The following is a 14,240-nucleotide window of genomic DNA, read 5'->3' on the forward strand; positions in this document are numbered from 1 at the left end:
GAGAAAAAATTAGATAAAAATATTATAAAATTAAAATATTATTAAAATATAATTTTTTGATATTATTTTTATTTAGTGATTTGAAAAGGTTGAATACTTTTTATTTTTTGCTTGAAAGTTTGAGAAAATTGGAATAATTAATTTTAAAAAGTTGTAATGATTAATTTGAAAATATTTATAATTGAGTAATGTTAAAAAAATAGATAAAATGAAATAAAATAAGAAGAGATGAGATAAGAATTTTAGGATGAAATATTTTTCCGAACAAGCTCTTAGATTAAGCTTCAGTGCCAATACACATAATTGATAAGCAATAATCCAGTATTACAATTTGTCAAATTTTTATGAATAATCGTGATAGTTTGCTGCAATGAACTGGCCTACATTTTAAAAGATATACTAATTGATTATTTCCGACATGTAAGTTCAGATCTTAGGGTGCGTTTTTGAGTTTAAAGCATAAATTAAAAAAAAAAAAATAATTCTTTTAGTTTGAGAATGCAAAATGCAATTTCAAAAAATAAAAATAAAAACAAGATACCAAGAGAATTTTAGATCAAAATACATAAGCCTAAAATAATCACAAGAAACAGAGGTGGTCACACCCATTCTGGGACCTAAAACTAATACAGGCAGGACCCATCGTCACTCCTAGCTGTAGGATCAAAGTTTGCTGCAGATGGATCTGTGCAACCTTCTGGGACAGGAAGGCCAACCTGTTGTGCTGCTTTTCCTGCATCCAAACAATTATTAAAGTCTAGTATAAATACCTCCTCTCAAGTACTTGTTCCATTGTATATGATTTCCTAAAGTCATATGCAAACTTTTCATGTTCAAGACCTTTAGGATCAAGGATCTAACCATAGAAATTTCCACGCTTCATGGCATCTTCATTTGCATCTCCGAGAGCTGCCTCCTTCAAATATTTGTCAGCCAATTGGACTCTCTTCACATTTTCCTGCTCTTGAACAAGCTTGCTTCCATACTCAAGCAGCTTCTCGAGACTCATTTTTGGTTGCTCAAATGTTGGGGGTCCCTCCTTTGAGTTCACAAGCCGTTTTCCAACACTTTCTACCCCCACACTTGATATCCATTTCCTCACTTCATCATCATACACTCTAGCCCTGAGGGCTCCAAAGAAGTCTGTACACGTAAGAAAATACAATGATATCAATCACTTGATTTTGAGTCATAAATTCACTAGCATATTATCATATCAACCTAATTAAAGAGAGTTTAAGTCCACTTTTTGCATGACACAAACATATTGAAAACTTTTCAAAGTTCCTGTCTTCTTTACCAATGGACTGTCCGGGGAAGGTGTCCACGAGCTTCACTATGTCTTCCTTGGGTACACCGTCTGTCCGGAAGATACCAGAGCAGACTCCAATGCGGTCTTCTCGAGTAGGTGCCCAGTAGAACTTTTCCATACGACCATCACGGATGAGAGGAGCATACAATGTGGAGAAGTCATTACCAGTGACTATGATAGGAACCCGGGGATTTTCTTCCTTGTTGTACATGCCAGGAAGCTGGACATTAGTTGGGTTATCAGCAATGTTCATGAGGGTAGCATTCACCATCTGATTGTTCACCGTGTATTGTGTGGTTCCACCGAGCCTACCCGCTCCTGCATCCAAGTCATTGATGAATAGGCAGCACATCTTTCCCTTCCTGATGATGTCGGCCGCTTCGCGATATCTTTGCCTGATCAGTTTTGCAGGCTCTCCAGCGTTCCCACTTTCTAATTCTCCAGCACTCATCATGATGGGGCTGCATATTCAGTGATTTGTGAAAGAGAAAACACCATACATGCTTAAAGTCAATATTACAACATTAAAATGACAAACTAGTAAGAGAGATGATCAAAATAAATTGACTCACTTGATTCCCATTTTGGCAAAGACAAGCTCACATTGGAATGACTTTCCTTGACCTTTGCCTCCCCAGATACCCAAGATGAGAGGAACCTGTCACAATTATAGAAAAAATTATCCAAATTTCTGAAAGATTGTCATAAACCATGTAACGAGCACGTTACTCGTAATCTGCAATATTCGACTACCAACCTTAATGTTTGGCAAGTTCATAAGTTCTTGGTGATGTGAACAACAACCTTGTCCATAAATGCAGGAGCGATGTAAAACCCATCCATGGTGTTATCAAGGTTGTATCTGGAAGGAGAATTCGATAGTGTTTTATGGTCAACGTATAAGTTCAATCTAACTCAGATAATCAAAACAAGAACAAATTCTCCAGATCCAGGCAATTACTAGAATCAATCTCCCATTTCTACGTCATTCGAGGTTTGAATTACTATGGTTAACGGAAAGATCCATCTGAGCAATTGCGAAAAAACTTATTGGAAATTCGGCTAATCAAAATAGAAACAACTTACTGCCGAAGACCAGTACTAACGTAGTCGTAGGAGCTCATGACAGCATAGTGTGTCCCGGAACCCGTGGGAGCTTGGAAGAGAGTATCCACCATTCCTTTTCCTCTAGTAATGTCCTGCTGGTCGTCCGAGGTGTCAAAGGTATAAAGGAAATCATGTAGCTATAACCAACTTGATTTCCTTTGACTAAATCAAATGCAATTTATCCTCTGTAAATATGCTATCCAATATTTTAGGAACCACTTACGCTATTTGAATGTTTCTCATTATTTAAACTTGTAACTGCAATATCATGTAAAGTCCTTATATATACAGGACGTTCTCATATCAATAAACATAAGATTTTCTGCATCTTCTATATGGTATCACAGCCACAGTCCTCTAACGAGATTTTTTTCCATGGCCACATCGCCTGAGTCTGCTCCTGAGTCTGTAACTGTCAATCACGTTGGGTCTACTGGCAATGGTGACACTCACCTTGTTGCCATCAATGCCGGCTCCCAGCTTCCTCTAAAGCTCACCCCTTCCAACTTTCCTTCATGGCGTGCCCAACTGATGTCCTTGCTCATTGGTTACGATCTCCAAGGCTATCTTGACGGCACAATTGTTTGTCCGTCATCGATGCTTCCCAGCACCTCCTCTGCTGGATCATCTTCTCCAGGTGTTCCTAATCCAGCTTTCTGGCGTTGGTTCAGGCAAGATAAGCTGCTCCTTCACGCTATTCTTGCCTCTGTTTCTAAACCAGTAATGCCACTCATCGCTGCCTCATCCACTTCTCGTGATGCATGGTCAAAATTGCAACGATTGTATGCAAATCGTTCACGTACCCGTGTCATGCAGCTTAAGGAGGAATTGACTCTCATTCAACGAGAGTCTCGCTCGGTCTCGGAGTATCTTTATGCAATTAAGGTTCTCGTTGATGAGCTTGCTGTGATTGACTCTCCCGTCTCAGCAGATGACATTACACTTTATGTCCTCAATGGCCTAGGTCCTGAATTCCGTGATATTGCAGCACCTATTCGGGCACGTGAAACTTCTCTTACATTTGAAGAACTTCACGACATGCTAGTGGGTCATGAAAACTATTTGAAACGTATTGAAGCCTCCCACTCAACTTTCGTTGCTACTGCAAACTCAACTCAGCGTCGCCCTGCTGTTTCCAAGACCAACCGCAATCAACGCTACACCACTGGTTTCTTTGGTCAGCAACGCAACAACTCTGGTCGTTATGGTCGTAGAGAGCGGTCTGGTAAGCCTCACATTGTTTGCCAATTATGTGACAAAGTGGGACACTCGGCAAAGACCTGTCGCTCAATTTCCAGTGAGAAAACTGTAAACTGTGCCACTACCAGCGGGTCCAATGACAAGAAATGGCTCGTGGATTCAGCTGCGTCTCATAATATTACCTCTGATCTTGCAAATTTATCTGTTCACTCGGAGTATGATGGCACGGATGAGGTCGTCATCGGCGATGGTTCAGGTTTGAGAGTCACACATGTTGGCTCTATGACTTTTCCCTCCTCCTCAAACACGTTTACCTTAACTAATACTCTTTGTGTTCCTAATATCCACAAGAATTTGATTTCGGTTCACAATTTCACTCGCTCTAATAATGTTTTTCTAGAGTTTCACCCATTTCATTTCTTTGTGAAGGATCGGAGCACGGGGGCCACTCTTCTTCGCGGTAAATGTCAGGACGGTGTTTATCCAATGCCAATGGCTTCTCCCGCTACCAAGTCCTCTGTTTTAGCACTGGTTGGTGAAAGAACAACGACTGATATTTGGCATAAACGACTTGGGCATCCGTCGAATAAAATGGTTGATCTGGTTATTCATCAATTTTCTCTTCCCGTAGTGAAGACTCGTAATTCTTTATCCTCTCTTTGTACCGCTTGTCAATGCAATAAAAGTCATAAATTACCTTTTTCTTCCACCTCTCTTATTAGTACTCATCCTCTTGAATACATCTATACAGATCTTTGGGGACCTACGGCTTCCACGTCGCTTGATGGGTTTCGGTTTTATGCATTGTTTGTTGATCATTTTACCGAATATTCTTGGTTGTTTCCAATCCGTCGAAAAAGTGATGTCCCTTCCATTTTCAGTCAGTTAAAAGGGTTACTTGAAAAACAATTTGACTTTAAAATCAAGCACTTATACTCGGATAATGGAGGGGAATATCATGGTCTTCGACAATATCTTTCCTCTAATTCTATCAGTTGGCTAACCACCGCTCCTCATACACCTCAACAGAATGGTACAAGTGAACGACGCCATCGTCACATTGTCGAAACCGGCTTAACTCTATTGAGTCAAGCAACTCTTCCTCCCTCTTATTGGTCTTATGCATTTCAGGCAGCCGTTTATTTAATAAACCGTATGCCGACTACTATTTTAAACAACAAGAGTCCATTTGAGTGCTTATTTGGTCGTCTACCTAATTACAAAAAATTGCGAATTTTTGGTTGCCAGTGTTATCCATGGCTAAAACCTTATTCCACGAGTAAACTACAACCAAAATCAAAGCCATGTCTCTTCTTAGGATATTCGAACTCACAAAATGCCTATAAGTGTATGGACCTTGATACCTCTCGCATCTACTTGTCTCGGCATGTGGTCTTTGATGAGTGCAATTTTCCTTTCTCTGCCCAGGTCACTATGCCATCTTTGTCAGCTGCAGGTGCCAACACAGAAGCCTGCAGCTCCGACTACTTTTCCTCATTCATCCTCTTCACCTGCACAACCTAGACCTACAGAAATACCTCAACCCGAAACAATTGCAACTCTAACCCAGCCTACTCGTACCCATACCATGACCACCAGATCTATGAATAATATTCATAAACCCAAACACATTTATCTAGCCACAAAACATCCCCTTCCTCAACCTATAGAGCCCACGTGTGTGTCTCAAGCCTTGAAGGATCCTAAGTGGCGACATGCTATGTCAGAGGAGTTCACGGCTTTAGTTAAACATGGCACTTGGGAGCTTGTTCCACCAAACTCAACCATGAAACCCGTGGGATGCAAATGGGTTTTCCGAATTAAACGAAATCCTGATGGTAGTATTTCTCGCTACAAAGCGAGGTTGGTGGCCAAAGGATTTCATCAACGGCATGGTTTTGATTATAATGAGACGTTCAGCCCGGTTGTGAAACCGGTGACCATCCGAGCTGTCCTATCCATTGCTGTCCAGAAAAATTGGCCCCTTCGTCAACTGGATGTTAATAACGCATTTTTGCATGGCCAACTTGAGGAGGATGTCTTCATGATTCAACCTCCGGGTTTTGTTGATCCTAATCTACCTTCTCATGTTTGCAGGTTAAAGAAGTCTTTATATGGCTTAAAACAAGCACCCCGTGCTTGGTATCAAGAATTGAGTACTTGTCTTCTTCAGTTGGGATTTCAGCAGTCCAAATCGGACTCCTCTTTATTTATCTACAATTGTGATGGAGTTACGCTATTTTTTCTAATTTATGTGGATGATCTTTTACTCACTGGCAGTGACTCTACTCTTATTTCTAGAATGGTTGCACAGCTCGGTCGTCGTTTTTCTCTGAAGGATCTTGGACCATTAAATTTTTTTCTTGGTATCGAAGTCATTTCAGTAAAGCAAGGGTTGTTCTTATCCCAGCAAAAATATATCCGGGATCTTCTTGCTCGCACAAAAATGGACGGCGCCAAGGCAGTGATGACTCCACTTGCAACGAAGGATTCACTTCAGCTTCATGATGGATCTTCTCCTACGGATCCAACTGAGTATCGCCGAGTTATAGGAGCTCTCCAATATCTATCCTTTACTAGACCGGACATCGCTTTCCCAGTCAATAAGTTGGCTCAATTTATGCATAAACCATCTCAGTTGCATTGGACTGCTGCCAAACGTGTTTTACGATACCTGAAGGGCACACTTAATCATGGTATACTCCTCAAGCGAACTAGCAATCTCACTCTTCAAGGGTTCTCTGATGCAGATTGGGCAGGTGATAAGGACAATAGATCTTCCACCTCTGCATACCTTATTTTTCTGGGTGAATGCCCCATCTCCTGGAGCACACGAAAACAGCGTGCGGTAGCCAGATCTTCCACCGAGGCAGAGTACCGGGCTCTTGCTTCAGCTACCTCCGAACTCATTTGGATTCGTTCGTTGTTTCATGAGCTTGGTATTCCTATACTTAAGCCTCCACATCTATTTTGTGACAATATTGGTGCTACTCAGCTAAGTCTTAATCCTGTAATGCATTCACGAATGAAGCATATTGCCATTGATCTTCATTTCGTTAGAGATCTGGTCTCCAAAGGAATGCTACACGTCTCTCATGTCAGTACCCACGATCAGCTTGCAGATCTTCTAACCAAAGCTCTGTCACGACAGAAATTTCTGAACCTGTGCAACAAGATTGGCTTATCTGATGGCACGCCCATCTTGAGGGGGCGTATAAAGGAAATCATGTAGCTATAACCAACTTGATTTCCTTTGACTAAATCAAATGCAATTTATCCTCTGTAAATATGCTATCCAATATTTTAGGAACCACTTACGCTATTTGAATGTTTCTCATTATTTAAACTTGTAACTGCAATATCATGTAAAGTCCTTATATATACAGGACGTTCTCATATCAATAAACATAAGATTTTCTGCATCTTCTATAAAAGGCTAGTCCTCCCCATCTGTCCTTGGAGGTCTGCTTCTGTTCATTGTACTCCGCAACGACCTTGAAATTACCAGAAGATATCCTCTTGCTGGTGATCTTGGATCTCACCCTCTTCCAGTTTTCGCCCAAGAATGCTGAACTTGGAACCGAAACTCCGGCTCCTGAGCCATTCAATTTCAACTGCAAAAGCCATGACCTTTTCCTTACACCCAATCAACTCCAAAATAAATCACTGATTCCATTTAAGTAATCCTAACTGGCCCAGAAAAGGAAAATTCATTGATATGTCTCTGATATAGAAAAAAGTGTTGAACCATTATAAATGAGAATAAACAGAGAAATATACATTTGAACTCTAAAGCAATACGCAGGAACCGAAAGAAATTAAGTTGCATTCGTGATACTAAAAGGGCGGGAAAAACAGAGTACCGGTGCTATGTTAATAGCTCCTACAGCTGGAACCGAAGCAGCAACCATTGATTGTAGGAGTTCCAGAAAGACGGTTGTGATGAAGTGTGAGGCTTTTAGGGGTAGAAAACGAAATGGAACTGCAACAGTTTTTGGAGTGTTGCCTATAAGGGGGAAGAGAGTGAAGGCTGAGTGGAACTTTATAGCACGATAGAGGTACGTATGTGTGCCTCGGAGTGTGGAGATAGTGAAAACGAAAGCGAAAGCAAAAATGGGAATCCTCTGGATTGGCTTGTGAATTTCCTAACGACCACAAAAATGCAAATGACTCTATTAATTAGGTGGCTCGATCTTGGGTGAGAGAAAGATTGGACGTTGGTTGGTTTCTGGAAGGTGCGCTTCGACTGTATAGATTTGGTTACACAGACAAAATGGAGGCTTCTCGGAACCCAGGCTGGTTTGAGGTTGGGCTTTGAGGTTCTTTCCTCTCCACACAAAAATCAAGCACCAGAACTTTCGAATTTAAACGATAAATTAAATTTAATGCAACATATTGACATCTGGGACGTCCTATCTTCGAGTAATTTAATACATCTTTTTTGGTGGAAAAATAGATTGTCGTGGTTTTATATTTATTTTTTCATGTTCAACAAGGTTAGAATGGCAAAGACAGGAAACGTACTTCAAGACACTTTTTTTTTTTTTCAATCCAAGGCTGAACTGATTTTATTTTTGTTAGAAGAGGAATGCATCTAATTTAATTGATTAGGACCCACTTATGGCTAATAAATATTTTATATAAGGAGGAGCAAATGGGTTACAGGAATCCCAAAATCAGGTTCATATAAAAAACTATAATCCTTAGTAAAATCTAGTTACAATCAAGATAAGAAGAGAAATTATGAAATTAATGACGCAACGTTACAATTCCTACACGCTCCAAAGAAAATATACCAATCATGTATTTTGGTAATTTATAGGGGGAGGAAAAACTTACCACGTTGCCCATTGTGACGAAGGAAGGAAGGCTATCTACAAAGGCATTACCTTATATGTATACATAGAATATGTCAAAGTGGAAACCACGTTAGAAATGAAGAATGCCATCCCAAATATTGGGACTAAGGGGATAACAAATTATTCTTGAACCAATTAATAATAAAAAGAGGGTCTGACCCCACAATAAGACCAATAATGCTCAGCTGATACCATATTGTAAGACCCAACTTCATAACATAAAGTTCAGTATTAGTACCAATACCCAGAACCTGATTGGATGAGTATTGAAGGGTCCAAAACCTCACATAATGCATGTTTATTTGTCTTTTTTGAGTAGAAAGAAGTAGATGAAAAGGGCTGCTCTTCTAAAAGCCAAATTAATTGACTCAGAGTACAACTCATCAGCACAAAAACCAACCGCGCTCAACGAGAGGAAGAAATGCCAAAAAAATCTGAAATCGGGAAACTTCTACTGTGGAGACATTAGTATATTGAAACTCTTTAGTCATTTTTTTGTGAAAATTATTGAATTAGATGTAGATTGCTTTAGAATTTTATCCCATCTACAAGACTGAATATTTAGAGCGTTAGCATATATTTACCTATCTTTATTAGATCAGTATAATTAGATTAGTATATATCTTGTCTAACAAATTAATGGATCTACATAGATTATAAATCATACATTATATAATAGCCAAATATAAGATTTGGGTAATGACTGTAAGGCCCAATAAGTGTGATCGATAAAGTGACATAACGGATCATTGATACATCTCTAGAAGCGTATAGAGACACAATAATGAAGTATGTAATTCAATTATTATGGTCCCTACTCCTTATTCATTCTTGACTTTATACATCTCATTATTGTGAGTTTTTTTCATATAGTGAATCTTGGATATAGAAGATCATATCGCTACACTCTTCTCTCCAATCTCCACAAGTATGCTCTCTTTACAAAATTTATACATCAATTTGACAAGTGATCTTAGCATATTCGATTTCTCCAAATCTAATCAAGTGGTATAAGAGCTTCCTTGTCAGATTGTTGTGAAAATACAATTTCATATTTTGTTTGAAAATATGGTATTATCTTTTGCTTGTAAATACATTTTTGTATTTACGAGTTTTTTGACCGTTCAAAATTAAATTTTGTTTGGTTTTGAGTGTTCGGGGTGACAGAAAAGTTGTTCTTGGTTTACTGTGGTGGTTTCTGGTGCGTAATTCACCAGATCTTTCCAAGACCGTTGCTTGTGGTGGCTAAGGTTTTTTTTTTGGGTATTTATTTTTCTATTAAAAATAAGTGGTTGCTGGAGGGAGAGGAGGATGCCGGAAATGTTGTCGTCGGTATCCTTACGTTGAGATCTACTGGAAGGTAGTGTTAGGTTGGCCAGAACAATGGCCGGGATAGTGACGACACGGTGGATGGTTTTCTAATACAATAAAATCGGGCCACCTATGTTGATTTTTGGGTAGGATTTTTTCTTTGAATTGGACTTAAAGCTTTACATAAGTTTGGGTTTGTATAAGGATTGGTCTAATTTCTAGGTCCAATCCTTAGCAAGGATATAGGGTGAATTGGATTTGTATAAGGTTGGGGTTTTGTGTGATGGTTGGTCCATATGTTGGGTTCAAGCTTTTAAACCTTTGTGTTTAATTTCATTGGGCCAGGTCATATCATAAGCTAGCTTATACCCATGGGTTGATCCTGAACTGTTTGACTATTGACCCAATTGACGGTTTGCCCAACTCGGTTGACCAAGTCGCCCGATTGACCCGAATCCAGATCCCGACTTGGGATCCGACATAATAAAATAATACGATTTATTATTTTAATAATATTTTTAAAAAAATTCTTTCTTTCTCTTAATATCTCTAATATAGACATATTTTTTAATATATTCTTCTTTTTATTTGAGATATTTAGTGGCAATTCATATATGTGACTTAGGAAATTAAAATCATACGCTTGAGTGATCTCTATCATGGAGATTTCCTCCCTGGCCTAAAAATGTAAAATGTTAATGAATTGTATCAAGTTACGTCTATATCCATGCGAATAACAATCAGTCTAAAGAAATATTATTATTTAGTTGGGTCATAGATGGTATATGGTAGTTAAATATAAATTGTTCAAATACATAGTAGTGTAGAAAATAACTGAGATTGGTTTAATCATAAAACATGCAAGTTTCTCAAAATCAACCTCGATTAGTTTTTGGTAAAGTCTAAGCATAGGGACACTGCTCAAACTTTTTAACATCTCTTAATTTTCTTACAGTAGTGTCAAAAGAATATCAATTGTAACCTAAAAATATAATTAACACCTTCTATAAGATATTAGAATTTAACAGGCAACTTTAAAATAAGACAAAACATACCAGACTCCACGAGAATGACACCATGATTTTAATTCTTCTAAATGGGTACTACTCAACTTCAAGCCAAGCCCAGAACTTTGCCTATCTGAGGTATTCACACCTAAATTCTCATTTCACTTTCAGCAACCCACAGTAATTACTTCAACACAATTTATTCTCCCTAGTCTTCGTCCAAATACGCTCAACACCAATATTTACTCAAATCAAAACCATTCCAACCACCCAAACACCCACTCCAACACACAATCCGAATCGACAAAATCCCTTATCAACCATGTTGAGAGGCTAACCTTAAGCATGCAAATAAGCAAGTTCACTCTCCATAAATCTAAATCCCAAACACTGAAATACGTAGAAATTCACCTTGGGTGCATGTGATGAGGCAGCGGTTGAGCATCAAGTTGTTGCAACGGGTTGCCACCTGTCGTGGCGATATTGTGAACTCCAAGCAAAGGTGAGGAGGCACTAGGAAAAAGAAAGAGGCAAAACATAAAGGATTAGAGAGAGAGAGAGAGAGAGAGAGAGAGAGAGAACCCAAGAGTGTAACCTGAGAGAGAGTGTAAACAGAAAGACATGGGCGAAGGTAAATCTTACTAGCGTGACGAAAGAAAATCGATGACGCCGATAAAGGATTGTGGGAGACGCTGCTTGTAGAGCAAGACCTTGGCAACGACAATGCACGATGGCTACTACGAACAAACATGGATATGCGAGAAAGGCCGAGATAGAGACAGAGAGTGAAAGTGAGAAGTCGAGAAGGAAGAGGATGGCTTATTGGTGCGATGGAGCAGGGTGATGGAGCGACGTTGTAGACAACACGAGTTGCAAGTGAAGAGAGAGATGAGGAGAGATAGAGGGACGGATGAAGAGGAAGCGGAACTCACCGACTCTGGTGCATTCTGGCCTAACGGAGGGGAGGAACGGCGTCGCAACAAGAGGACGAGCGACAGAGACGAGCTCTAGAGAGAGAGAGAGAGAGAGAAGAAACAGAGAGAGGCGAGAGACCGATGGAGAGGAAAGAAAGACGTCGGGGTTGTTTGGGGGGTGTGGTGGGGGTGTTGTGTTCCCTACCAAGAGGTGTGTTGACTGTGGAAAGGAGGGGAGGGAAGAAAGAAAATATATGGTTTTCTAAGGGGTTGGGCCTGTACCCGGCGGGTTAGGTCATTACACATATTTTATTTTTTTGTTTAAATTGAATTAAAATAAATTGTCATAAGATTTTTTTTTTTAATTGTCGTAACAAAATTTTATTCGGCCATAATATAGCTCTTTAATTACCTTCTTATTAGCATTACTTTCCCTTTATTACTATTTTGTTTACAAGTCTCTGGTGCTTCTCATCCATTGCAGTTCCTGAAGCAATAGATCATACCATCATGATTCTCTTCAAGTTCCTGAATTAAAGCTCGATCGGACGTTCCTATTTAGATGATTTCTTAGCTGTTTCGATTGAGAAACATACTCAATTCATATTTTATTTTATCCTTACAAATTTATCAAATTCTCAAATAAAATATAATAAACAATTCAACCTTTTCAAATCTCAATTCAATTTTTTTAAATTTCAACATAATAATAATATTAAAAAATAATATTCTACCAATATTTTATTCAACTTTCATCTAAAATCATATCTTTTCATCTCATTATCTAAACAACCTCTATATACACATATTCTTTCTTGTTCTATTAATTTCCCACCAGGCACGATGAGTTATAAGCTTACAGGTGAACATATATGTTTCTAGTATGAATTAGGTTCTCCCATACTGCTAATTAATTAGGCAGCTTCTTACCCCAAAATTAGTACTGGTGATCAGTTATCCATTACTGATTATTCGAAAAAGATCGATGGATAAGATCAAGCTAGGATGAAATATCATAAATATGTGTATATATATATATATATGCATCTGTATATGATCTGATCTTGAATTAAATTAATAGTAGTCGACGAAACAAAATACACCCTTTATTCGAATTCATACACAGAGTACACCAAAAGATTAGAATTCTATAAGCAATATAAGTAATTTTACATGATGTGGATGAACATGCAATAATAAAAAAAATCAAAGATATACACAGAATGACAAAGCCAACTGCAAATAACGAAGTCTGACATGCAATATTGATATATTTTTCTTTGACCATTATTAACACAATGTTAAAAGAACACATAGAATTTGTTTCTCTTTTCTTTTTTAACAGATTTTGGTTGCGAATATAAGTATTAATTTTGGGATATATAGATATATATATGTATAGCTGTATCTTCTAATTACTTGATTGATAGAGTACTACTGGAGATGATCGTGAAGAGGTGAAGAGAAAAAAATAATAATAACCTCAACCGGCGGCGTGCGAATTCATGCTCACTTTCAACTTAAAAGAATTCTTTTGTACATGCTATCGATGCCTCTGCATGAGGCTCAGGCCCTAACCGAAGTTCAAGGTCAACTTCTGCAATATTACTCTCCTGCGAAGCATGAGTAGTCAAGTTGTACTGCATCATCTCTTTCTCTTCATAATTCCCACCTCCAAACAAACTGGGAATTCCCCTATAATCTACAGAGCGAGAGCATGGCTTTTTAGGACTGCAACTTTTTTGATCCCGATCCCCAGATCCGAGTTGAAATAGAATTTTCTCCTCCAAAGCTGGAGGCTGGTCATGATCGACAGTGGAGCCAGACGTTGTTATGTCCATAGGCAGCGAGTTTTCATCCTCGGCTTGTTTGAGTCTGGCCCTGTCCTTTCGATGGATATTCATGTGCCCCCCAAGAGCCTGTGCATTTGAGAAGCCTTTCTCGCAGAAACCACAGACATACGACCTAATTACTTCCATGGAATTCTGGTCATGATCTGAGCTCCATTTCATCTTCTGGTGATCAGGTTTTTGGAACTTTTGGGGATTAATCGCCATTTCCCAGGCTCCGAGAGAGAGAGTAATTCACAGCGATAAAAGCAACGAAACGATCGAAAGTTGGTTGGGCAAGGTGTACAATACGTAATAAGATCAGATGTGGTCGATTAGCAGTGGTCGGTTTATATATATAACATATTTAATGTATTCATTGTCAACGATGCACTGTACCTAAACTCTCTCATCTTATTTCATCTTATTATTATAATTTTTACAAATTTTTATACAAAATATAATAAATAATTCAACTTTTTTAAATTTAAAAATAAAAATAATATTTTAATAATATTTTATTCAACTTTTAACTTTCATCTCATTTCATCTCATCTGTATAATCAAATAAGACGCTTTCTTCAAGAACAACATAATTATTTTCTGTATTGTAAAATGTTATTATGCGTGCATATGTTTGTGTTGTGCATGCTACTTAATTTCCATATATACGTACATAGTAGTTTATTAGTGTTGGGTAG

At 38.4% G+C, this 14,240-nt stretch overlaps 1 protein-coding gene and 1 pseudogene across 1 annotated transcript; both read right to left on the reverse strand.

Moving 5' to 3' along the window:
- Positions 1–519: 519 nt before the first annotated feature.
- LOC122275608 lies at positions 520–7,954 on the reverse strand (annotated as a pseudogene).
- A 5,276-nt stretch (positions 7,955–13,230) lies between these two features.
- LOC122277090 lies at positions 13,231–13,767 on the reverse strand. The gene has a single exon (XM_043086970.1). It carries the CDS (start codon positions 13,765–13,767, stop codon positions 13,231–13,233), a length of 537 nt encoding a protein of 178 aa, XP_042942904.1.
- Positions 13,768–14,240: the final 473 nt, after the last annotated feature.

The sequence above is a fragment of the Carya illinoinensis genome, chromosome 9 (genome assembly GCF_018687715.1).
Source record: "Carya illinoinensis cultivar Pawnee chromosome 9, C.illinoinensisPawnee_v1, whole genome shotgun sequence".
Classification (NCBI taxonomy): Eukaryota; Viridiplantae; Streptophyta; class Magnoliopsida; order Fagales; family Juglandaceae; genus Carya; species Carya illinoinensis.